Source organism: Paroedura picta, chromosome 7 (assembly GCF_049243985.1).
Source record: "Paroedura picta isolate Pp20150507F chromosome 7, Ppicta_v3.0, whole genome shotgun sequence".
NCBI lineage: Eukaryota > Metazoa > Chordata > Lepidosauria > Squamata > Gekkonidae > Paroedura > Paroedura picta.
Window position 1 is genome coordinate 75,908,830 of NC_135375.1, and position 26,940 is coordinate 75,935,769.

The window sequence follows — 26,940 nt, forward strand, 5'->3', positions numbered from 1 at the left end:
AACAAATGTAAGAGGAGGGATCTACTGTTAAGCTAAAAGTTTTTTATTTGTTATAATTTTTGTAAATTCTATTCTCAAACATGACATAAAAAAACATTTTACAGAAGCAGAAAATGCCCAACATATGAAATATGGTGTTAAGACATCCAAACTTAAATTTAAGTGCCATCTAGTCTTAAAACTATTAATTTCTAAAGTCCTCCTAAACCACCTCAATATTTTTCCCTATTATTCATGGTTAATACATTTGGGACCCATGAACTTTAAAATAATCTCTGAAATATTAGAAGTAACAGATGAGAACATTAACTGAGTAAACATGGCTTTTTACTGTGGAAATAGAAAAAAGAATACATACAGCGTTGAACATTTCTACATTATTTGATACTGGGATAGAACCCATCTAAATTCCTTGCATGGAAACATAACCTCCCTCTTCCCTCTCCCAAAGCCAGCCAACTCAAATGCTGTTCCTGAGATATGAAAACCCCCACATTGAACATTAGGAACAAGTTTGAGGACAGCCACAGGAAGGGGGAACTGTTTGCAAGTACAGATCTTTATGACAGTGCAAGCCTAAACAGAGTTACAATCGTCTAAGCCTAGTGACTTCCACAGACTTTGAAGAGTATAGCTCTATTTAAGACTTCACTGTAAGATTCCTACTTCTGATGATAGAATATAAATTAAAAGTAATAGGTGGGAACAGAAATTGTGTACATTTTTATAATGGTATTTTTAATGTTCATCTGTAATAAACTTCAGAGTGGTTAGTCTAAGGATAGTGCCTATAAGTGACTATAAGTACTGCAAATGGTGGGCTTGTGTGATAATAAATAAATACCCCCTTACTTTTGCCTGGGACCTGGACATGATTGGACTGCTTAGTAAATATATGTGTGTTATGTTATAGAAGTTGTTTGTTACATTGCAATGTGGCAAGCAGTGTTCCATGTTCAGCGTGGTCAGGTGAGAAGCTTGGTAAAAGGCCTAATACATAGGCATTATATATGCAGGGAGAAGGAAATGGGGCAAAGCCTTTAGAACCATTTCTCCTAAATTATGTGGGATTAGAAGATACACAGATATAAGGCAGTAGCCACAATGCAATCCTCACATATGAAGCATCTGGAATTCAGTGACAATTTCGCTTTTGCTGTACAGGATATTAGAAAGACGAACCGTCCCTCTGTCCAAACTGAGGACAACACATCAAAAGCAGCAGATAGTATCACTTTTATGATTCTCCCATTGGTATTTCCACTCTTTACCAGAACCACTATCTCATAATTGATGCATAAGCAGAACTTCATGTTGCTATGTTCTTCCACTGTGATCATTGCTGCCTATCCTAAATGTTTGCCAGTTCAGTTGCTTGTAAGATAAAGCAGTAAACCAGAGTTATGAACTTCTGTTTATACCCTTTTGGAGAATTTATATACAGAACTCATCATGTTTTGGTGATGAAAATTAAAGTTCATAAATCAAACACTGTAGGCTGTATTCAATTCTTCAGCATTCCTAAGTGAAGTATTAAGTTTTGTGTAGAGTAATACCGATATTTTTCAAGCTAATTAAATTATTCAGCAATATATCAAGATTCGCCTTGGTATTCCTGAAGGACATTATATTATTATTCATTAAATTACATTTAGCACATATCGGAAGCTTTTTGAATTTTCAGCCACATCTTTTTGAATTTTCAGTCACAGAATGTTTTAAAAATTGTTAGCCATTCTTTCCCTTGAAAGAATTCCCTAAAGATAACTTGAGTTATATTTTTTTAGTATACCATGATTTTTAAAAAGTCAATTCATACATAGGCTTAAGTGGAACAAACATTGACTTAATATATGTAGCAAAGCTTGCCCTATCAAGCAGAAAACTTAAACTTCATTATGCAACCAAAACAGCAATGTGAACACTCTGCTTATTATTTCTGGTAAGCAGAAAGTCAGGAAGAATTTCCATGTTGTCTGAGAAGCATAAACAAAATATAGCCTTTTATATGAACAGCCAATGAAATAAAATATTTGTAGAGCAAGAAACCAGGTCACACTCATGGAAATCTCCGTTGTTCTTTTCCTGAATTTTTAGCTTTTGTTCATTATCTCTTTTATTTCCAGAGATATCAGGAACATGTATACAATATTTGCTAAAGCATTTCATAAGAATTATCTGCTTGCTTCCCAATATTCTCAACATATTATTTTTGTTAAAATTATTTCACATGCTTAATTTATTTAAATAAAATAATTCAAGCCTGCTCACGTTTTTTAGGTTTATGTTCTTTCAATTCACACATTGTACCACAACTTCACAAACAATATCTCATGTGACCTGTACCCTCCTGGATTCTCAAACAAATCTGTCACTGCCTCACCTACTTGTGTTTCTTCTTCATGCATGTCCCTTGCTTAACCTGCCCACCAACATGATAGGTTGCCCCACTATACCTCACTATTAGATTTTTGCTATCCAACCACCTGATATTTTGGGCCTCAAATGAAAAATTATCCAAATAGATATCATCTGAGAACTCTACAACAAACATGATTATCAACTGAACTTATCTTTATCAAATGCCTGTGTTGAATCCTTCTGATACATTACAGCAATACTGCTCTTCAATGCTCTCCAAAAATGCCACCTTTGCACGAACCACTTCTGTGGCACACAAAGACAGCCAATCACTGAAGCTCTTCATCATAGCATGTAAGATTGCTAGGTCCACTGCAGAAAAATAACTACAGCTTCCAAGAGAGTGCCCAAACGCCAATTCACAACTGTATCACCAATCAGGACCAATTGCTTTTCTTTTGAATTCACAGTGCATACTGTGTATCAGTTCAGGAATACTGCATTTCAGAGCCCAACAATGAATCATACAACACATATATGAAAATTTATCCAAAGAGCTTGATAGCCGCTGATGGACAACTGACACAAACTTTCAAGTTGTCCATGGCAGTTCATGCCACTTAATAAACAGATCCATTTCCAGACAGAACCTTGAACTTGATCTGGTACACAATTGGCAACCAGTGCAGCTGCCTCAGCACCCGCCGGATATAGGTCCTCCAAGATGACCTGTTAAGAACCCTAGCAGCTGCGCTTTGTACCAACTGTAATTTCCAGGTCAAGGACAAGGAAGAGCCTGTGCAGAGTGAGCTATTGTGGCCAAGTGCTCCAGGGACAGGTAAAGGTAAAGGTAAAGGTATCCCCTGTGCAAGCACCGAGTCATGTCTGACCCTTGGGGTGACGCCCTCTAGCGTTTTCATGGCAGACTCAATACGGGGTGGTTTGCCAGTGCCTTCCCCAGTCATTACCGTTTACCCCCCAGCAAGCTGGGTACTCATTTTACCGACCTCAGAAGGATGGAAGGCTGAGTCAACCTTGAGCCGGCTGCTGGGATTGAACTCCCAGCCTCATGGGCAGAATTTTCAGACAACATTTCTGCTGCCTTACCACTCTGCGCCACAAGAGGCTCTACCAGTGACAGGTAGGGCGCTAATAGCCTGGTTTGGCTATAAAAAGAAAAATGCCACCTGGCTACTCTCGTGATCTGCGCCTCCATAGATAGGAAGACATTGAAGATCACCCTCAAATTCCTTGTGGTAGATACAGCAACAAACTGTACCCCATCAAGGAAGGGGAGATGCACTTCCTGGTCCTGCCACCTTCTGCCAGCCACAGGACCTCTCTTGGAGGGGTTGAGTTTCAGCGGACTCTGCCTGAGCCATCAAGATACTAGTTCCAAAAATCTGGCAAATGTTTCTGGGGGGAGTCTGTCTGTCCAGATAGAGCTGGGTGTCACCTGCATATAGCTGCTGCACCAGCATTCAGAACCAATGCAGGTGGTCAAGTTATTCCAGTTAGTGAAATTTTGAAGCTTAGAGGTGCTGATATACAGCACACTTGGATTACAGTGACATCGTTGCTTTCAGGTAGTGTTTACAATTTTCTTTCTTCCTTATGGCAGTGATTGCAAGCTGCATTCAGCCTTTTTTCCTGCAGTTTATTCCTATTTTGCAAGAAAGACTAATGCATTTCAAAGGGAGAAAAAGGACATTGTTGGCCTTTGCTCTAATATGCCATGGTTATTACTAAGTTTGATCGGATGCATCACCTCACTTTTCATCACAGTTCTGTTTTGAATTGTTTCAGCAATGTACATTTATTTATTCATTATTCTACTAAATGTTCACAAATAATTACCAAGAGCCAATTATTTTGCAGGAAAAAAATAAAAGACATACATCATGAAAAAGACATTGAGATTGAATGAAGTCTTCCCAGAAGTACTATAGTAACTGAATTTAGACAGAACTCTAAATTCCCTTTAAGGATTGTCTAGATGGACTTCTAATCAAATATCATTCTTAGATAGATAGGGCCTTATATCAGCTCAGAGGATTTGAGCCTCCCCCCCTTCCCCCTCAAAAAAAAACTTGGTAAATGATTATATGGTACAAAGGAACAAAGGAAAAGCAGAGATTGAATTTTTTGTTCTTGAGAAGAGGTAAAACAGGAAACCATCAGAAGAAGAAAAAATCATACATTTTAAAGACCATCCTGTCTTCTTGTTGAAAAAAAAATAGTCTGATTAACTTTAAACACTTCTGTCTTTTAGGGGTCTTTTTTCACCTATATGGGACCACCACCTCTTTTTTCACCTTTATGGGACAGGTATGCCAGGCAAAACTGAACTGCCAAAGTTTTACCACAACATAGACCCCCACTATAGAAATTGGCCTACCTGAATTAAATGGCAAACTTCTAGTGAATGTTATTCCCAGTCTTGTACTTTGTCTGAACAGCTTTTACACGTGAAAGTGGGCAAAAGCCTCACTGCCACAAACACAAACATGTCTAACATAATGATACGGAAAATTCCTAGAGCATTGTGGACGTCACAACATCACCTTTGTCCATTCAACATGACATTTACACCATTGTTTCTCCTCCATTTGCCTTTCCACTGGTCCATAGAGCAACAAATGAATCAGAGCATGGAGATCAAGCAAAATAATAATAATGACAAAAAATACTAGTTTTATTTTTATAATCTGCTCTTTCCTGGATGGCTCACAGTAGGTAACTACAGGCTCCAAAAACAGTACAAATTTATTTTAAAACATTCATACAGCACATTCATCGAATGCCACTTAAATGTAGGTTAAAATTTTTTTAAAGCCGTTTCAATTAAATTAAGTTTCCTGGGGGTGTTGAATGGTTTTCCTTTTGGCAGATGGATGCCATGTAGAGTTTTCAGATAGAGAAGCCAGCATCTATTGGATCTTATTTCCTGGCCTCATCCATTGGTCTGGCAGAACAGCTCTGTCTTACAGGTCCTCTAGAACCGTTTAAAGACCCAGAGGGCACTGATCACATCAGCAAGAGCATTCTACCAGGTCCTGGCATTGGCCGAGGCCAGATTTATTTATTTGGAGTTGGGAATCCCGAATAGGTTCCCCTACTACTCAGTCTTAATGCTCTTTGAAAGACATATGGGAAGAGTCAATCCTGTAGATGCAAGGGCTTTGAAAGTAAGAATGAAAATCTTGAACCTGATTTGGTCTCCAAACTAGAGACAATGCAGTTTGGAGAACATAGGTATAATATATGTTCTCCATTTGGTCTTTATAAGGATTTAGCATGCTGCATTCTGGACCAGCTGGAGTTTCCAGAGAAGATTCAAGGGCAGCCCTGTACAGAGTGAGCTACAGAAGTCTAAGCTGGAGGCATCTATTGCAGTGGTAAGATTTTTGGAGGAAAAGATTAGGGGATTAGAAAACAGAATTTTTACTCTGACCCAAAGTAAGAAAGGGGAGGAGTTCATAGTCCAGAGCTCTGCAACTTGGAATAAAGAGAATACAACCAGTCCTGAAGAGGATAAGGAGATTGACCACAATAGGGAGCCTCTGCAGGCAGTTCGGAAAAAGACTGAACGGCGAAGGGTGAGACAGTTCTCGGGGCCTTTGGAGCTCCAGAATAGATTTCAGGCCCTTGCAGAGGAGGTGCAAGGGTCAACAAGGGAAGAGGTCCCAAAACAAACTCTAAGACAAAAGGAAGAGGCCACGGGGAAAGAAGGAAATGGAGTTGAGAAGAAAAAAAAAAGGAGAGTACTGGTAATTGGAGACTCCCTGCTAAGAGGAATGGATCGCCATGTGGCTGGGCCCGACCCCCTAACCCGAGAGGTGTGTTGCTTGCCAGGGGTGAAAATTAAAGATGTTTCAGAAAGGTTGCCCAAACTCCTCAAATCTATGGATCACTACCCATTTGTGATGGTCCATGTGGGAACGAATGACATGTCCCTGAATACCATCGCTCCTATTAAAAAAGACAATCAAGATCTGGGGAGGAAGCTCAAGCAAATGGGGGCACAAGTGGTATTCTCTTCAATCTTGCCTGTCAAGGGAAGAGGAATGCGTTGGGAGAGGAAGATAATGGAGGTGAATCACTGGCTGCGTAGTTGGTGCCGGCAGGAGAGATTTGGTTTCTGGGACCATGGGATAGGCTTTCTTGAGGAAGGGCTACTAGCACCTGATGGACTGCACTTATCGAAACTGGGGAAGAATGTGTTTGGCAGGAACCTGGGGAGATTCATCAGGAGAGCTTTAAACTAAAGCCACTAGGGGAAGGAGACGATCAACATAGGGAGTGTATGGAAGGAAAACGATCGGAGGCAGCCCAACCGGCAAGGCCAGCTCATAGGGAACCAAAAGTAAAAGGATTCAGATGTCTTTATACTAACGCCCGAAGCATGGGCAATAAAAAGGAAGAGCTGGAACTTCTCATGCTGATGGAAAGGTATGATCTAGTAGGCATCACAGAAACTTGGTGGAATGATTCTCATGACTGGAATGTAATGGTGGATGGATATGAACTGTTCAGAAAAAACAGAATAGATCGAAGAGGTGGAGGAGTGGCACTGTATGTGAGGAAAGGGCTTACCTGTCAGGAAATTCTAGTGAAGGAGAGCATATCTACAATGGAAAGCATCTGGGTGAAAATAAGCGAGGGGAAAACAAACAGTGTGGTGGTTGGTGTCTGCTACTGACCGCCTGACCAACGAGAGGATGTGGATGCTGCACTTTGTGAGCAGCTTGAGACAATATCTAAGCGGCAGGACCTTGTCATCATGGGTGACTTCAATTTCCCAGATGTGTGCTGGGAAACAAACTCTGCAAAGCGTCCTCAGTCATGTAACTTTCTAACCTGCCTGGCTGACAATTTCATTTATCAAATGGTAGATGAACCCACAAGAGGTTCACCCATACTGGACTTAATACTGACCAACAGGCAAGAGTTGGTGGATGAGGTGAAGGAGGTGGGGACCCTAGGGGGAAGTGACCATGTCCTCATAGAATTCCTTTTGAGATGGGGAGCCAAGGAAGCTTGTAGCCAGACGCGGATGTTGGATTTTCGTAGGGCAAACTTTAATAAACTCAGAGACATGATGAGTGTCATACCATGGACGACAATGCTGGAAGGGAAGGGAGCATGTGAAGGGTGGGCGCTACTCAAACAGGAGCTATTGCATGCTCAATCAATGACTATCTCAGAAAGACGAAAACACTGCAGGAGCTCTAAAAAGCCTATTTGGATGAACAGAGAACTTCAAGAGGAACTAAGAAAGAAAAGGAAAATGTTCAGGAAATGGAGGGAAGGACAGAGCTCTAAAGAAGAGTACCTACAAGTTACTAGGCACTGTAGATCAATCATAAGGAAGGCCAAAGCTGAAGGTGAGCTAAGATTGGCCAGGGAAGCCCATTGTAACAAGAAAAGATTTTTCAGCTATGTGAGGAGCAAACGTAAAGTGAAGGAGGCAATAGGCCACTGTTGGGTGCGGATGGACAAACTCTAACGGAAGATGCAGAGAAAGCAGAAAGGCTTAGTGCCTATTTTACATCTGTTTTTTCCCACAGGTCAAAGTGTTTAGGCACATCTAGAGATGGCCATAGCCAAAGGACAGTGTCTGGGTGGCAGGTTAACATGGATAGAGAGGTTGTCGAGAGGCATTTAGCTGCACTGGATGAGTTCAAATCCCCTGGTCCGGATGAAATGCACCCGAGAGTACTCAAAGAACTTTCCAGAGAACTTGCACAGCCCTTGTCCATCATCTTCGGAACCTCTTTAAGGACTGGAGATGTCCCGGAGGACTGGAAGAGAGCAAATATTATTCTGATCTTCAAAAAAGGGAGGAAGGATGACCCGGGAAACTACAGACCAGTGAGTCTGACCTCTGTTGTGGGGAAGATAATGGAGCAGATATCAAAGGGAGCGATCTGCAAACATCTGGAGGACAATTTGGTGATCCAAGGAAGTCAGCATGGATTTGTCTCCAACAGGTCCTGCCAGACCAACCTGGTTTCCTTTTTTGACCAAGTAACAGGTTTGCTGGATCGGGGAAATTCGGTTGATGTCATTTACTTGGATTTTAGTAAAGCTTTTGACAAGGTTCCCCATGATGTTCTGATGGATAAGTTGAAGGACTGCAATCTGGATTTTCAGATACTTAGGTGGATAGGGAATTGGTTAGAGAACCGCACTCAAAGAGTTGTTGTCAATGGTGTTTCATCAGACTGGAGAGAGGTGAGTAGCGGGGTACCTCAGGGCTCGGTGCTCGGCCCGGTACTTTTTAGCATATTTATTAATGATCTAGATGAGGGGGTGGAGGGACTACTCATCAAGTTTGCAGATGACACCAAATTGGGAGGACTGGCAAATACTCCGGAAGATAGAGACAGAGTTCAACGAGATCTGAACACAATGGAAAAATGGGCAAATGAGAACAAGATGCAATTTAATAAAGATAAGTGTAAAGTTCTGCATCTGGGTCAGAAAAATGAAAAGCATGCCTACTGGATGGGGGATACGCTTCTAGGTAGCACTGTGTGTGAACGAGACCTTGGGGTACTTGTGGAATGTAAACTAAACATGAGCAGGCAGTGTGATGCAGCGGTAAAAAAGGCAAATGCCATTTTGGGCTGTATCAACAGGGGCATCACATCAAAATCACAAGATGTCATAGTCCCATTGTATACGGCACTGGTCAGACCACACCTGGAGTACTGTGTGCAGTTCTGGAGGCCTCACTTCAAGAAGGACATCGATAGAAGAACTGAAGATGGCGCCATAAAGAAAGCTGGACTTCTGTTCAGCTCTTAAGCCATGCCGAGGGTCAGGGGCTTCTGCACCTGGCTGACCTGAACAGATACGCAAATCTGCTCACCGGTCGCCCCAGGAACCGGGAACGGTGACCTGAGGGTCCTACAGATCCGTAGGGAGATAGCAAGACCTCCCTGGATTAATAGCGGCTTGTGCTCAAGGTCACAAAGTCTTTGTCGCAAACAACTTTACAAGCTTGAAACGACCAGCCGACCTCACATTCTTCCCAGACCATCATTTACCAGATCGACAGGAGCAGAAGCTGACAGAAGCTGGAACCTACAACAGTAAGAATTGAAAGCTTTCTGGCTTTTCTCTCTCTTCTCCCACAAGCTCTTCCCTCCCCCCCCCTCAACCAATTCACAAGCGAATTCCTTCTTTCCCCGAGTGAGAGACTCCCAGCTAATTATACCCATTAACCAAACAAAGAGAGTGCTTTGAAGATTTATGGGTGAAGGTTCAGTGGGGGAATTTGACTTGATACGGAGATCGACAAACTGATAATTTGGGATCGCTCGTGCTCCCGCGAGACCTTACGAGACTTTCTGTTTATAGTTTGTGACTGCCCAGAACTATGGAAGAATTAACTAAGGCACAGCTTTTCCATTTGTTATGCAAAGGAAACTCAGAGATACTGAAAGCAGTCAATAAGCTGGAAAAGGAAATTCGTGGGACTAAGGGGGAGCTTTTGGATGGAGCCCAAGGTCCGGAGAGACCAGCTGATGACGCAGCTCAGCTAACAGTAAATCAAGTGAAACTTCAATGTCTGGAAGTTAATCAACTGGAGGGAGAGAGTGCCAGAGATGTAAAAACCCAAAGTATCTTTAAAGAACCTGGGAAAACAGATTCACAGAAGGAAAGTACCAAAAACCTGGAAGCCTATTCAGAGCAGGAAATGACTTGGATCAGCAAAATAAAAAGAGTCTATTCAAAAGCGACAGCAACTAGGAAGCTATCAGGAGATATTTCTGTGCGACCAGAGGAAGAGATCCAGATTGACAAAGGATTCAGAGCCCCCTCAAAGGTGATTATAAGCAAGAATCAAGTAAGAGATTTCTCTGGCCCTGACAGAAGGACAATCAGAAACACTCTACTATGGAAAAAAACACAATTTCATTTTCTGCGACCACCTGAAAGATGAGCTGAACAATGGAGTATTCTCCTGGCTTCCTGGGAGAAAAATAGCAGTAGCAACCTTTAGGACAGGTCCAATATATGAAGGGAACTGACTTTATATCATTTAAGACAATAATAGAATATATCCTTATAATAGATTATACCCTCCTATGTATCAACAACTACTTTGTTAAGAAAGATGGTAATAACTCCTAGATCAGGATTAATATGCGATGGGAATTGAATATGTATGTTAATATGTATGCCAAAAGAGGATGACAAACCATATTTTATAGGCATTAACAAGACAACAGTAGTAATTCTTGGGTCAGGGCCAATTTATGAAGGAGACTGACCTAATATCATTTAAGATAATAACAGAATGTATTCCTATAACAGATCTCATATGTATTAACAATCATTTGGCTAAGAAAAATGGTAAAAACTTCTAGACTAGGAATAATATGTGATGAGAACTAAATATCTATGTTAAAAGAGATGGCAAACCATATCAACTGGTCGCTTTTTCTTTACAACTTCTCTGTAAATGCTTTATATAATAATAAACAATAAAATTATTATTATAAAAAAAAAAGAAGGACATCGATAAAATTGAAAGGGTACAGAGGAGAGCGACGAAGATGATCTGGGGCCAAGGGACCAAGCCCTATGAAGATAGGTTGAGGGACTTGGGAATGTTCAGCCTGGAGAAAAGGAGGTTGAGAGGGGACATGATAGCCCTCTTTAAGTATTTGAAAGGTTGCAGAGGAGAGGACACGCAGTAATGGGTTTAAACTTCAAGTACAACGATATAGGCTAGATATCAGGAAAAAGTTTTTCACAGTCAGAGTAGTTCAGCAGTGGAATAGGCTGCCTAAGGAGGTGGTGAGCTCGCCCTCACTGGAAGTCTTCAAGCAAAGGTTGGATACACACTTTTCTTGGATGCTTTAGGATGCTTAGGGCTAATCCTACGTTGAGCAGGGGGTTGGACTAGATGGCCTGTATGGCCCCTTCCAACTCTATGATTCTATGATTCTATGATTCTATGGATCATAGTGGCTAGGTCAGACACTGATAAGTAAGGTACAAATTGTTGCACTTAGCAAAGGTTGCAAAATGCCAGGCAAGTGACATTCATTACCTGGACCTCCATGGAGAGAGAGATATCTAGAATCATGTCCAGACTTGACTGAGGTTGAAAGTGTCAAATGGACCCTGTCAAAAGTTGGGAGGTGCACTTCATTACCCTCAGAATGTTGTTGGTTCAATCAAAGGACATCCATACTAGCTCTATTCAACCTCAGCCAACTCTGCTTGAGCCAACCCACCACAGCCTCCAAATTTCTGGTCAGAGTGTTAACAGATGACCACCCATCAACAGAAATAGCCACGTGTCATCAGCGTACTGGTGGACAACCCAGCCCGAAATTCTGGACCAGCTGGGTGAGGGGGTGCATGTAGATGTTGATGAGAGAATAGTTCCGTGTGGAGCCCCCCATATCAGGGGCAGCCACCGTGAGGTTCTCTCCCCTAGCATTATCCTGACTTTGAAGAAAGGACTTCAACCATTTCAAGGCTGTGTCTTGTAACCCCAGCCATTCCACAGTATCTCCTTTGAATTGGATCTAAGTATGTTTTCCTTTGATCCAGCTTAAGGGGAAAACACCAGGATATCCATGAGTCAGACTCAGAATGTCATCACTTATTATTTATTTACAAAATTTATATCCTACCTTTCTGCTCTTACAAGGGTCACCTAGATGGCTACCAATTTATTTTATATACATAATAAAATTTATCAATAATCTCCCTTCCAAACATTCCTTATTAAACCACTAAAATATAAACCAGTTGAGATACATAGAAAGCATTGATCAGGTAATTGCATGAATGCCAAACAAAACAAAATCTTCACCTGCAACAGAAGGGGACTGACAAATCTCCATGGGAATGGTGAATGTTTTTCTTGTGACTGACCTGACACTTAGCAACAGGACTTCATAGCCTCATGGATTTTTTTATAGAATTACCAACATCACTGGGGCTAGAAGAAAACCCAGAAGGATCAACAGCACAGTTGTCTGCTGTCCCTTCCCCTTATTGGGCTTGCTCTTCTCCACCAACATATCTTCCCCTATCCCACACTCTATGAACCATGGCACCATCTATCCCCCAAGCACAGCTATCCCATCAACAGGTTAAAAAAAATCACACCCACCCTTAATATAGCCACAGTCTGGAATGGAACAATACACACACAAACCCGAGCTCTCACCTAGTTAAGAAACAAACAAACAACAATGGCACACCTTCATCCTCCTTCTTCCCAGTACAAGAGGCCCGAGATCCCAGTCTTCTCTTTGGTTGGCTCTACTTGCCTGGTTACAGCCAGATGTGAAACCAGTGGTCCCCAACCTTTTTATCACCAGGGACCGGTCAACGCTTGACAATTTTACTGAGGAGGGTAGTCTTTTGCCGAGGGATGTTACCGCCACCTGAGCTCCTGTTCCACTTGCTTTTCCGCCAGGACCCGATTTCCCGCCGCCCACTGGGGGGCACTGCAAGCAGCAGCTGTGCAGTGCCACGCCGAGGGGGAGCCCCAGCCATGGTGGCCTCTGGAGAGCACCAAAGGTGAGCTGGCGGCAGAGTGGCATGGCAGCCCCCGAGGCAGCAGCCAGGGAGGAGGACAAAGAGGAGCTGCAGCCTGGTACTGACTGATCCATGGACTGATACCGGTCCCTGGCCCGGGGGATGGGGACTGCTGATCTAAACGGTGGTGGTTCAACACTTTTTCCTGTTATATCCTGGATGCTGGATCTTCCAGATAGCTGAGCCACAGGCTGTGAGACTAATAGGCTAAGAGTCATAGACCAAGAGGTACCAGCACTGGTCTAAATAGAATATCTAGATGTCTGCAATGAAAAGGCCCAAATGACTGAGCAGAGATGGTTAAAGAGTAGCAAGTGTCTTCACACTGCCTAACAGTCTCAGAGACTGCCCTCTGTTTCTGACTCATAGTCCTCTTTGAGAGGTGGCTATTTAAATAAGGAAGGGCGGGTGGTTCATACATTTGATAAGAGTAAAAATCCCTGCATGGAAGCAGCTTTAATCTTGTAGGGAAATATATATGCATTTAATGAAGTACGATCTAGTCTATGAAAGCTTTCACTAGGAAAAAAAAATTGTTATTTTTTTAAAGTGCAGCAAGACTCCTGTTTATCTCTGTGATGGCAGGCAAACATGGCTGCGCCTATGCAGGAAGATAACATAATTGGTTCAGCTAGGTTTATGTAATCTCTCTGTGAAGACAAGACAAAAACAAACAAAACCAAACCAAAATCCAGTCCGATTCAGGGCTTAATTACATAAGTGTTTGACTTCCTCTGTTGGTTTAATTTACTGCATGTTCTTAGTATCAGTGAAGTACAGCAAGCATACTGCTAAGTGTATTTAGAACTGAGCCCTGCATTTGTATCAAGGAGAAGCTTCCCTAGCCAAGCTGGCTGATATGTGTGAAAAGTTGCTCCTAAAGAGATGGCTCTTCACAGGAATTACAAGCTGTTTACAGGTCCCAGGATATAAATTATCCACATATTATATTACTTGGAGCTATTTTTCTCTTACAGTACCTGGGTCACACATAGCCTGATCCTATGCATATATAATGGAGCATGTTACCACAAAGGTGCACACTGAATTGCTGCTCTGAAGAGAGATGTGATGGGTGTTCTGGGGGAAAGGGCTTGTTCATGCATGAATTTAGGCATGGCTAATTTCACAAGCAAGTATCGTTTTTCCACTTCAGCTCTTCTGAACGACTTGTGGTGAGGCCTCCTGAAATGCAAAATATAGAAATGTCTACCTGCCTCCCATCAGGCCTGCCCACTTAGTGGTCCATCTTGCTATCATCTGTCCATTTTCCTATCCATAGTTTATTAATCTCCTTGATTCATAAGCATACATACCTGTTCAGGCGCTTAGCCTCATGCCAGTTTTCTCGCTTCTCTTTTTGACATTTTCTACAATGTTTAGGACTTTTGTCTGTGATCAGATTCACATCAGCATGGTCTTCCGACTAGTTCAATTTACATATAAATTGCAGTCTATGGGCATTATGGGTTTGGGAGGAGCTCACAATAGGGTGGTGATAAAAGAGTTCTTGACAATAGCCGTCTGGATGTGCTTTTGGATAAGATACCCTGCTATACTGACATTTCTCATTTAAGAAGCAGATTATCAATTAACCTTGTCTGCAGCTAATCAAATCACATAATGTTAGACTGTCTTCAGTGTGTCAAAGTGAAAATTTATGTGATGTGATACAACTGCTATGTAAACTAGGGGCCATTTCGCACAGAGCTCAAAGTTGCTATTTGGTTGCCGTTTGTGAAAGCGCTACTTCAAGTAGCGAAATGTAACTAGCCGTGCCCGTAACGCACAGCTGCGGTTTTTGCGGAATTTGGCACTTTCACTTCTCGCCACTTTCGTAACCCACAGGCTTCCGGTTCTCCGTCTTATCGCTACAAAGGAGGTCCCTTTTTAGCGCTTCTGGCCTCCCGTGCCCGTCAATCAAACTGCAGGCACACCTTTGACCTCGACCCTGAAGCCGAACTTGTCGGGGTTCCCTTTTTTTTTAAAAAACCCAGGAAACCCCGTAGCAACGCGTTATCGTCCGATCATTGGCGCCCTTGGAACGTGTTTTCTATTGTTTTCTAGGAACCAGATGCATTGACATGTTTGATTGGTTAATCCCCGCCCACAGTACACGCCCACAGGTTACCTGCTTATATGCACCTGGGCAGACACGCGGTCGGCCTCACTCTTTTGTTTGCGTAGCCTACTGCCCGCAGCACAGGTCAACGTTGCAATGGAGAGGCTTATTTTTCAATTGCTGGCTTACATGCTCGCGGTGGTCCAGCGCATGAATACCGCCTTGTCGCGTCGGACGTATGCTATCGCGGAGTACCGAGAACGGGTGGCCGGAACGCTGACCAGCAGCAGAAGACGTTCTGTAAGGGTAACCATGGCGGCCAAGAAACGCTGGCAAGCTCTGGCAGAGGTCCGGTTCCCCCCCCGGTTCTGGGTGGACGAACGATCCTCTGACTGGTGGGAGAATTTTGTGTGGACTCGCTGGGATGATGACCACTGGATTGCCAACTTCAGGATGTCGAGGGGGACATTTTTTGAACTCGTGGAGGCTCTACGTGGACGCATGGAGAGGCAAGTCACTGGCATGCGGCGCCCCGTTCCAGTTGAAAAAAGGGTGGCTGCCGCATTGTGGTACTTGGCCACCCCTCAGTACTTCCGGACAGTAGCCCAGCAATTCGGACTCGGAGTCACTACGGTTGGCGATATCCTTAAGGAGTTCTGCCTCGCCATGGAGGCGGAATTGTTCAGCAAAGTCGTGTGCCTCGGAGACCGGCTTGGAGCGGTGAGTGTCATTCCATCCCCTTTGCCCTTTAAATTTTTTTTCTTGTTTGACAGGTCAGCAACGAAGACGCGATACACCCCACGCTGACATGCCATGGCTTATATTCTTTTCTTTCCCTTATTCCAGAGTATGGACGGGTTTGCCAGGCTTGGATTCCCGCATTGTTTTGCGGCCGTCGATGGAAGCCACATCCCTATCCGTGCCCCCGGGGGAAGCATAAAAGAGTACGGGAACAGGAAGGACTTTTGCTCTGTTCTCCTGCAAGGAACAGTGGACTTCTCCGGCCGGTTTATCGATGCCGAGGTGGGGTGGAGTGGCAGGAGGCATGATGCCCTTGTTTTCAGGGAATCCAACCTCAGGAAAGCCATGGACGAAGGGGTCTTTGTTCCAGGAAACCCCACCGCCACCATTGAGGGCGTGCGTGTGCCGGCGTTGGTCCTCGGGGACGGAGCCTACCCATTACGACGCTGGCTCATGACTCCCTACAAGCGGCCAAGGACGGACGTGCAGAGCCACTACAACCTCAGTCACTCCCGGGCAAGGAATGTAGTGGAGCGTGCCTTTGGACGTTTGAAGTCACGGTTCCGTTGTTTAATGTCACGACTCCATGTACATATTGACAATGTGACTCCGCTGATAATCGCATGTGTGATTTTGCACAACATATGCGAGGACAAGGGACATAACATCCCCTTCCCTGAGGACGAACCTGAACCTGTAGTCCTTCAGGATACACAGGACATCCCTGAAGCAAGGAGAAAAAGGATATATGCTGAGGGGTGCAAGGTTCGGGACGCCATAGCCACCCACATCTACAGAAACAGGAGGCGTGTTTAATTGTTTTTCCTACTCTGTTGTTGAATAAAGTTTTGTGTTCTTTGTTTAACCTTGTCTTGTGCGGTTTGTGTACTTTGCCAGCAAAAAAACGGGGATTCTCTGGTCCAAAAGCACTTTGACAGCCCTAAATGCTAACTCCCCACTGAAATTGACAAACACAATACGGAAGCGCTGAATGGGGAAAGTTCGGGGAGGCGGGTAGCCAGGAAGTATTGGCGACCCCTGTCAAACCGGAGGATCAATCCACTCATGTTCCAAGGAATAATTTTATTGGTGGGCAGCTTTGATACATTTAAAAAACGGGGTGGTCGATCGGAGCAACGCACGTTCGTTCCCTAACCGTCATTCCGAAGATGCCGAAGCCACGGAAGGGCTCCTTCTGGCAGCGCGCCGAGGCTGAGGCACTTCTGGAGCTGGTGCTACAATCAAAAAGTGTTGGCCGCCTAATGGCCAGCACCCATTGCCACACCAAGGGTGCCTACCTGGTGTTGGCTTCAAAGCTGAGGGAGAGGGGCTATGTCCGGACCTGGGAGCAGGTCCGGACAAAATTCAAGCGCCTTAAGCTGGACTTCCTAAACAGTCTGGAACAGTGGGGGGGGATCCCGCAGCCAAGTGGGAGGACGGTCTTCCACGACCAGATGGTGAAAATATGGGAGAAGGCTGGGAAGCCCCCCCTGGACATGAGGAGGCATATGGGTGAGTGCTGCCCTCGTTGTGTTTTGCCCTTAAACATGCATGGAATGACTAGCTGCCTCTTTCCCCTACTGTCCCCAATGAAATTCGAGAAAGTATTTAGATGCTGTCAACCCCCTCAGACTTAGCCAGCCAGTACTGTAGAACCACTTTGGTTATGCGCTTAGACTCTAACTGTGGTGTGTCCACCAGCTGTGTTTCATCTCTGTTTTGTGTGCTTTTAATTATGATTTGTCTTTTTCTTTGCCCAGCCACACAATCACCATCCAAGCTGGCAACAGCACCTGAGCGTGAGGAGGGGGAGGAAGAGGGACCTTCCACCTCGGGACAGGCTGCAGGTGAGAGTTTTATGTCTGTGAGGGAGACCCATGTGTGTGTACCCACACGGAGCCATATGGGAGCCTGATGTGATGCTTCCTTTTGGAGTGTGATCAAATTCTTTGTTTGATTTCTATAGCTGAAACTGTGGAGGCAAGGCTGCGTGCCATGGAGGCCAGAGTTACTTCCCTGGAGGCTCAAGTGGCGGAGCTGAAAGGGGAGATTGAGCAGCACAGGCAACAGAGGGAGGCGGAAGAGCGTAGGTTATGTTCCCCACTGCCCAACTCTTCTCACACTGTGGCTAAGGCCACTTAAAAGTGTATGCATGTAAACTAAAGAAATTTGAAAATATGTGTGGTACTAATGTGTACTTTTTCTCCCTCCCCACAGTTAAGAAGAAGGAGGACGAAGAGCTCTTCCGGCGCAAAGTTAGGGGGACCGTGGGACGGCTGTGCAGGAGAGTTAGGGCGATGGAAGGGGCTGGGGAGGGGAGCGGTGGGACCTGAGTTTTGTTTCCTGTTTGTGTTTTGGGGTAGGGGTTGGGGGGGGGGGGCTCCAAGTTTCATTCCCCAATGTTTTTCCCCTGTTAAATGTATACTTTTGTTAAAAAAAATTGGTTTTCCAGGGGGGTGGGGGGTGGTGGTGCTGGTGGGGCTCCAAGTTTCATTCCCTAATGTTTTTCCCCTGTTAAAATGTTTTTTAAAATAAAATGTTATTGCAAATTTTATAACAAGACTCCAGTGTGACTTCTTAAACTCGCACATATTTAACCCCACACCACACTCCTAAAACTCCTTGAACTAACACCCCTCCAACCTCCAACCCACACAGCAGAACCACAATATACACAATCACTAGAGAGGCCGCTTTCAGCCTTGCAGATTCTACAGTAGGGTACACAGAGACAGAGTCAAAAATATAAACTTTATTCAACAAACAACAAAACACAGATAACATGAAATAGAAAAAGTGGGCAAAACTAGGAGGGGGAGTACTTGTCTGCTGGTTTTATTTTTCTCTTTCCGAGAATAGTCCTCCTTCTTGTTTGGGTGGAGGCATTCTGAGAGGGAGTCGGTGGGGTGGGTGCTGGAAGTGGTGGTGTTGGTGTGGGTGGTGGTGGGGGGGCGATTTGTGGAGGGTAGGCCCTTTCCATGACCGCTACAGCCCTCTCCATGAGTCTCCTTATCAGACGCACCTCCTCCACGCCTTCGCGTAGGATTTGGTTTGTCTCTCTAAGGACTGCCCTCAATTTTCTCCCCTCCTGGGCAATGAGTGTGAGCATGGCTTGGTCAGCGGCCGCGGCACGCCGTGACTCCTCATAGCAGTGCTCAAGGAGCCTCTCTCCCACGCTTGTCAAGACGGAGACGCGCCTCAGCCTGCCGCGTTCCCTCGTAAGCCTCTCCTCTGCTGGGAGCGCACCTCTAGGTGGTGGGCTGCCTGGAGCCAGGGGTGGTTCCTCCTCCTCATCTGAAAGAACCTCTGTTGGCAAAAAATGAGAAACAAAACTGTTAGTAACATCCAAAAAGTCAAAACACACCATGGTGGACATGGTGTTCTTTTTTGTCCCCGTGTTTTCCTGCCAAGAATTTAAACAATCCCCGGCGAGCACATGGCTATTGTTTGTTTGCCCATGGTGTGCTTTTACTTTTGCCTACTTGCACAGCAGGACTCTCAACAATTAAAAGGGAGCACATGGTTAGTGCCTAGCGACATTGTCCTGCAGCTATGGCTCGAAAGGAACAGGTCATGCACGCTCACCATCTTGAATCTGTATCCGCCTGCGCCGGGCAGGAGGTCCAAGCACCCTAGGCTGTTCCTCCTCCTGTGTTCCGGGTATGAAATCTGCAAAAAAAGGAAAAAAAACAGATCTAGGACCAAAGGGTGGCAAAGCCAGCTTCAAAGCCTACACCAGCAACGCAGAGGGACTCTCTTCTTTCTCTTAGCAGTGCTGCTGCCCTGCACAAACAGAAAAGCACAAAGCAGTTAAAACAGCCCCCCCCCCTATTTTTACTAATACCTACCAATGTTAGTTGATGCCCCCGAATCACTATCCACGTCAGGTGCTGCTGGAGACTCTAGGGGCCCCGTCCCTGGCAACTGTGTCTCTGTGGACAAGAGCAGAAAATAGTGAAAAACGAGCAAGCATACACCATGAACCACAAAGCAAGCTCCCAAAGTTGTGAGCCAAAGTACTGCAGAAGGCCTATGGGCGAGGCATGCTGCAAATATTTTGGGGCTGTTGGTTAAACATGACCGTTTCAAATACTAACCACATCAAGCACTCCACAGCCAACCATCTTAATAAATCTTTTAAAAATTAAAATTAAATTATAAAATTAAAACCGTTTCAAATAGTAACCACAGCAAGCACTCCACAGCCTACCTTCTTTTAAAATCTTTTAAAAATTAAATTATAAAATTATAAAATTAAAACCGTTTCAAATAGTAACCACAGCAAGCACTCCACAGCCTACCTTCTTTTAAAATCTTTTAAAAATTAAATTATAAAATTATAAAATTAAAACCGTTTCAAATAGTAACCACAGCAAGCTCTCCACAGCCTACCGTATTATGCGTTGCAACGAACACACGAGAAAACGATGCCCAAACGTCAGAACACACATTTGCTTAAAAGGAAATATAAAATAAAAAGAAAATCACTTACCGGAGGCAAGGGGCGTTTGCTCAGGAGCCTCCTCTGGCTCCCCAGGAACGATGGCGATCAGGTCCAGCGTTACCGATTCCGCGGCTCGTTGCTGGACGGGGGGTGGAGGGCGAAAGCTGGAGGAGGTTCCCTCGCCGGGATCCTCCTCAGCGGGTGGTTCCTCGACCGGGGCAGCCGGCTTCCGAACCACCTTAAGGCTCCGGCCGACGCGCTTCGGCCTGCCGGATCCTTCCCCGTCCCCGTACAGCTGGCGCTGCTCCTCGAAGTAGGGGCAGGTCACCTTTTCGTTGCCGGAACCCTTGTTATGGTTCACGGCTCTCATGTACTCTGCCCTCATTGTCTTCGTCTTCGACCGGCATTCAAGGCCGGTCCTGTTGTGGCCCAGGGCGCGCATCTTAATAGCCACTTGTTCAAAAACCTCCCTATTCCTGTGGGAGGACTGGAACGCGTCCTGGATTTTCTCCTCCGAGAAAATCCCGATCAGGTCCCTGATCTCCGCGTCCCTCCAAGTTGGGCCACGGCCGGTTGCAGGGACGGACGAGGCTTGAGAAGACGATTCCATGTTGCTTTTGCTAGTAGCTGAGCAAAATGGTGGTGGGAGGTGCAGGGTGCAACGGATCATATACCTTCCCGCACACAAAGACAAAGGGACTAGCCGGCTCCTGATTGGTGGAGGGCAGCAGGGGACACGCACATTGGCCACATCAGGTCACATGTCACGTTCAAAACTCCTCGCGCGGGAACAGGATCTGCTCCTAATGGCCAGATTGGCGCCCTTGTTGTTTGACTTAACGCATGCGCGTATTCGTTTACACGCGAGAAGAGCAGTTTGAACATGCAGCGGGAGCCATTTTAGGAAAATGTCCGCCATTACACAAACGCATGCCGGTGTTCAACCGAGAGCAAGTGCGGCAGTACTCGGCAGTTCCCCAATAATATTCACCAGCCACAGCATAAATCAACCAAACATGACATGTAACTGGCGTACGTTCGTTGGCACGCTCAGAGGAATGTTTTTTAAAATGAACGGGGGACGGCGACTCCGCTTGCCGGATGTCTAGCCGCCAATGGAAGGGGTTGTCCGCACCCAAGCACAAGCACGCACCGGGAACCACACAAAGACCCACTACACATAAGCCGCCCCTCATGATATCACCTCGAATCATGTCTATTGAACCCCTGTAAGCTAAGCAGGAGACTGCGAGCGGCGACCGTTCGTTGGCACGCTCAGAGGAAAATTTTTTAAAATGAACGGGGGACGGCAACTCCGCTTGCCGGAGGTCTAGCCGCCAATGGAAGGGGTTGTCCGCACCCAAGCACAAGCACGCACTGGGAACCACACAAAGACCCACTACACATAAGCCGCCCCTCATGAAATCACCACGAATCATGTCTATTGAACCCCTCTAAGCTAAGCAGGAGACTGCGAACGGCGAATGTTCGTTGGCACGCTCAGAGGAAAATTTTTTAAAATGCTCCCTGTACGTTGACTCCGCTAGGACTGGCCGATGGTAGACGGGGTTTTAAGCTTTGGGCAAATTTTGGGAACGTGACGGTGTGTGCCACTGTGCTTGTGAAAAACTCTTGTGGTGTCCGGGCAGAATTTCCGAAAGTGATCGTGCTTGAAAGCCAGTCGCTGTCCCGTTGCCTCGTAGATCCCCGCTCGCTCGGAGAAAAAAAAAATGGCGAACAGTTCGCCGGAAGTTTGGAGGACAGGCTCGGGAGGAGGGACTTTGAAGAACCCGCAACAATGGTAACGCACAGGTCTTTAGCGCTACTGTTGCAGATTGGTTGCAGGAGTGTATCGCTATCCGGAGGGTGAATCCAGTTTTCTGGATTCCCCTAGAAGCGCTACAACGAAGCGCTTTTTGCGGGTCGGTTTCAGGATTGTTGCAGATTGTTTACGACGTCGTGCGTTATGGCAAATTAGTAGCGTTTTCAATCAGCAACCATTGTGCTATTTTTAAGCCGTGGGAAATGCCCCCTAGTAGTTGCTCTTCCACAGTCATTTAGCATGATTCAAGAAAAGGCCTCAAAGCAACTGAATAGATTCTATTTTAATAGATGCATTCTGGGATTTTGTTTGTTCTTGTGGAATAACTTTCAGAATGATATGAATACAGAGCATCAGCAGATGAAACAATTTCCTCAGGTGTATTAGGAAAAATTATTTAGCAATATTACAATGAGGAAGAATGAAAAGGCAAAGGGGAAGAAAAATGGCATGAAAACAGCAGGGAGATGACAAAATTAAAAGGTTCTTGCACAGTATGTTTTGAATTTTTCACTGAATTTCTTGTTGTGAATTCTGCCACTGAAGGAATGATCTACCATTTTAGAGGGAACCATGGTATATTTACTCCTGAGTAGGGGTATGCAATCCCTTCCATATTTTGTTGGCTTATGTCTATTGGATCCCAAAAAAATCAGGAAAAATTTCAAGAAACCAAGACCCTAGTGCCCGAATATTTGGTTCAGGAATTTTACAGAAGTCCTGAATTTCTTTGGTCCAATAGACCAAAACTGACCCCCCCCCCCCAAAAAAAAACCAATCCGGTGGTAAAGGGCGCCAAAAGGGAGGACAGTATATAAATATAATTTAAAAATAAGTCACTATAAACAGCTGAGCAGTGGTTCAGCTGTGGCTTTTTGGGGCAGTAACTTTGCACCAGACTGCCCAAAAGAGCTGACCAAGCTGGAACTCTCCCCACAGACCTGACTGAGGTTTTCCTGGGCAAACTGGTTTTTATCAAACTTCCTAATAGAGCTGATCCTTTAGGAAGAGTTCTCCCTGCACGCTCTGCTGAGGCTCTGCTTGGCTGCCTGGTTAATATTGCACTGCCCAACAGGAGTCAGGGAGAGTTATCTAATGGAGCTCTGCTAGGCAGCCTGGTTTATACCAGGGAGATTTCGGTCCTTATGTGACATATGTTTATATATACAGCAGTTACCACATGCATTTAGCATAGTGAGTTGGTTGCTTACTACCTCAGGAATACACTTGAAGGATTCCATGATGATTTCAAAGGTGCAATGCACAAGGTAATCAGTATTGACAAGCAAATTGATTTTTGTAGATCCCCACAGGCTAGATTTCATGCACTAACCCAGACCTGTTTGCAGAAACTATTTGGCGTAACTGAGATTTAAAAAAACACCATCTGTCCCCAAGGCTTTGGGCAGAAGTCTTTTGTGCCCACTTTCTAATATATTTTAACAGGAGCTGCAACAGGAGCTGACCTACAGACTGTAATAGCAGTGGGCTACCTATCTTAAGCTATTTATATAAGCCCTTTATTCAGTAGTTTAAAGCTTTAAATAATGCTTATGAAATATTTTCTTTATCCCTTGGTTTTTACAAAGATTAAAACAAATCATTTTTTTTTTAGAGAGAGAGATCCCATTTATGACCTAGTTTCTCATCTGTTTCCGTGCAGTGCTACATTTCCTAGTACTCTGCACTTCTCAGAAACACAAGAGGGGACATTTCTAAATAACTTAAGAAATGGCAATCAATAAGAATGCATCAGTGCTGTTTAGTTTTAACAATCATTTGCATAAAAGTGCTATTGAAACAGAGGGTAGATTGAATGTTGAATAGGACTGTCATGAAGCAACACACACAGACAAAGTTTTTGCTGTAAAACTGTCATTGTCACCAAAGGCCGATGGAAGTGCCAAACTGTGTTTATCATAATGACTCAGCCATCAGTCAACAATGTAGATGATGAGAATGCACCAACCAATGATTATCTCCTGAGCAGAGCTCCAAACCCTCCCTAAATTCTTCAGGAGTCAGCATTTTCAAGGTTAAAAAGACCTGCTGTCTCTGGAGAAACTGAACTACTCCTTTGGAGATTTGCAATTTTAATTGGAGGACAGCCATACAGGGGAAGTAACTCCAAAAATTCAACACCTGAAAGTCTGCTTCCACTATTCCCATCTTTTTCAATTTACACAGGGGCCACCTAGAATAGAAGTGCAGTTTGCATGATTGCAAATGAGATCTATACTCCCTTTGACAGATAGGATGAAAACAAAAGAGGCTGTTCTATTTGCTCTGGCATAAAAGATCGTAATCTGGTTTTGTTGCTCAAACCACCAGTTATAGGAATCTGGAACTCCATAATTTCCTCTAACCAGTTTCTCCTTCCTTTGCCACCTTTGGATTACTGTTCTATGTTGCACACCTTGGTATCCTTTTATGTTCAATGTACCCATGTCAGTCTGACAAGGACCTTCATCAACTTTGGCTGTTCTCAAGATATCTTTCTTCTCTGGAATGACCTCTCAGGTTCCCACTGTAAAATCCTGAACATGATGGTTCCAAATCATTATTGCTGCCCTCAAAATGTCCTCATCGTTGTTGTTGTGGGCTCTATTTTATTTTCATGATAATTCAGCTGGAGCCTTTTTGTTAAAAGAACACTTCACTGAGACTTAGCTGCATAACAGAGCTTACCACATTCCAAGCCTGGTGACAGGCTGTCTGGCATGAGTACTTCTCATGAGGGCTGATTACGCAAACAGTAATATATGTTGTGTGGTACATAGAATTAAAAAAAATCATTTCCTATTGCAATTTATTTCTACCTTTTCCATTCTAGAGCCCCAGAGTCTTTTTATATGAGAAATCATGGCTAGCTTTATAAAGGAAGTTGTAGAAGTCAGAACTTCATTTGATGCATAGATGACTCATTATTCTCCATTATTTTTGATGGTTTGGAATCAGATATGTATGGCCAATAGCTATTGGAAGCTACATTCCCACCTCACAGGGTGTCTGTCGTGGGGAGAGGAACGGGAAGGCGGCTGTAAACCGCTTTGAACCTCCTTTTGGTAGGGAAAAGCGGCATATAAGAACCAACTCTTCTTCTTCAAACATTCAGATCTCCATGGGTCAAGAATATCTCTTGAAATCATCATGGAATCCTTCAAGTTTGTTCCTGAGGTAGTAAGTTACCAACTCACTATACCAAATGCATGTGGTAACTGCTGTATACATACAAATATGTCATATAAGGACCGAAATCTCCTTGTAATTACTGTATTATCTACACTAGACCTGATAATACACATACTTCTATATATTGCATATGAATAAATGGAGGTAATTTCCTTAATGACTGCCCTCATATAAAATATTGATTACTAACATTTGGTTTTTCTTCCTACATGACATTCAAATTTTATACAAAGAAAAATGGGAAAATGCAATCTGTAGACAATTCACAAATGCAAAGTCTTCAACTGGTCCAGAATATTGCAGCCAGGATGTTGAATGGAGTGCATTGTAGGGACCATATTACTGAAGTACACTAGTGACATGAGTACCTCTCATGAGATTGATTATGAAAACATTAATATGTATTTTGTGGTGCATAGGATTACACCAGAACACTAGAGTAATATGGCTTTCACTGTCTCACAGCTTGTTTCCAAGATAATTCAGGGTCCTGGTGCTGACCATGAACATCCTATATAGTTTAGGACTGAAGGACTGTTTAATCCCTCATGAACCAATCTGACCACTACAGTCTTCTGAAAATAACCAGAGAAGCAAGTGGCAATCCAGAGAAACCTGCCTGCCTCCTTCATTTGCCATATTCCTCTATTTAATCTGGCATTCCTTCAGTGATCCCTCTTTTCTGTCTTATGTTTTAATTTGTTTTTAATGTGTTTTTGTAGGTGTATTTTAACTTGGTTGTAATTTTTTTAATCAGTGGTCCCCAACCGCCGGGCCATGGCCCGGTGCCAGGCCACGAAGGCCTTGGCACCGGGCCACTGCTCCCTCTCTCCGCAGTGAGAAACTCGCCAGGCCGCGAGCAAATTGGCCGCCAAAGCGGCCGATCAGCTTGCAGCCCAGCAAGATTCTTTCTGCGGGAGGGAGAGGAAAGCACAGCCACCAGCATGCCGGCGGTGCAAACGCGCATGCTGGTCTGCACATGCGCGTTTGCGCCCAGTGGGGCTGCAAACGTGCACGCATGGCAGTTTCGTGCATGTGCGCATGTGCGGACCTGCTGTGCGTGCATGTTTGTGGTTCCACCAGGAGCACAAACGCACATGCGCAGCAGGTCTAAGCATGTGTGCATGTGCAAAACTGCTGCACTTGTGCGTTTGCGGCCCCACCGGGCGCAAACGTGGATTAGCGGCAGGTCCACGTATGCATGTTTGTGCGGGTGCTGCCGCGCTTGCGCGGGGTGTGGATCACCCTCCCCCCCACCAGTCCGCAACCCAAAAAAGGTTGCAGACCGCTGGTTTAAATGATATTTTTTGTTTGGTTTAAAAGAGTTCTTGTATCATGCATGTTTCTAATCTGTTGGCCTCCTTGGGGACTTTATCAGTGCAGAAAGATGTTTCCCACTAGAGATTATCAGACCTTCCGTGTTCCTTAAAAAAATTTTTGGGGGGTGCTTTGTTCCAGTGTTCCTCAACCTTGCTTCAACAAAGTGAATGATTAAATTGACTTACTAAACGGGATTATATACAGTTTGCTACAGCTTTCAGTTTCTCTACATCATTTTTACCCCAAAAGATCATGTGTGTCATGTATTTCATTGGTTTGAGGCATGAGATTATTAGTGGTGCTGGGTGGAATACAGCTAACTAGAAGGTTAAAAGGAGCTGAATAAAATGGAGCTCTACCTTCTTAACACAGACATTTGATGTATGCTACTGAACCATCCAGCTTCCCTTGGACAACATG

The 26,940-nt window shown here is 44.5% G+C and overlaps 2 protein-coding genes across 42 annotated transcripts in view; both read right to left on the reverse strand.

Annotated features, from left to right (window-relative positions):
* The window catches only part of PTPRD (protein tyrosine phosphatase receptor type D), a 1,533,354-nt gene that overhangs the window by 550,416 nt on the left and 955,998 nt on the right, over nt 1-26,940 (reverse strand). The window lies entirely within an intron of this gene.
* On the reverse strand, nt 18,117-22,108 carry LOC143841153 (uncharacterized). The gene is made up of 4 exons (XM_077344976.1): nt 20,235-22,108; nt 19,591-19,674; nt 19,328-19,411; nt 18,117-19,048 (listed from the first exon to the last, which is right to left on the reverse strand). Exons 1-4 carry the CDS (start codon nt 20,854-20,856, stop codon nt 18,549-18,551), a joined length of 1,290 nt encoding a protein of 429 aa, XP_077201091.1. The 5' UTR covers nt 20,857-22,108; the 3' UTR covers nt 18,117-18,548.

Excerpts from the sequence above, each read along its gene's own strand:
- LOC143841153 (XM_077344976.1), bottom strand. The coding sequence starts at position 20,856 with ATGATCCGTTGCACCCTGCACCTCCCACCACCATTTTGCTCAGCTACT. Across the intron at positions 19,412-19,590 it reads GGGGGCATCAACTAACATTG|ATTTCATACCCGGAACACAG; the intron begins GTAGGTATTAGT and ends CTTTTTTTGCAG. Across the intron at positions 19,049-19,327 it reads GCGGATACAGATTCAAGATG|AGGTTCTTTCAGATGAGGAG; the intron begins GTGAGCGTGCAT and ends TTTTGCCAACAG.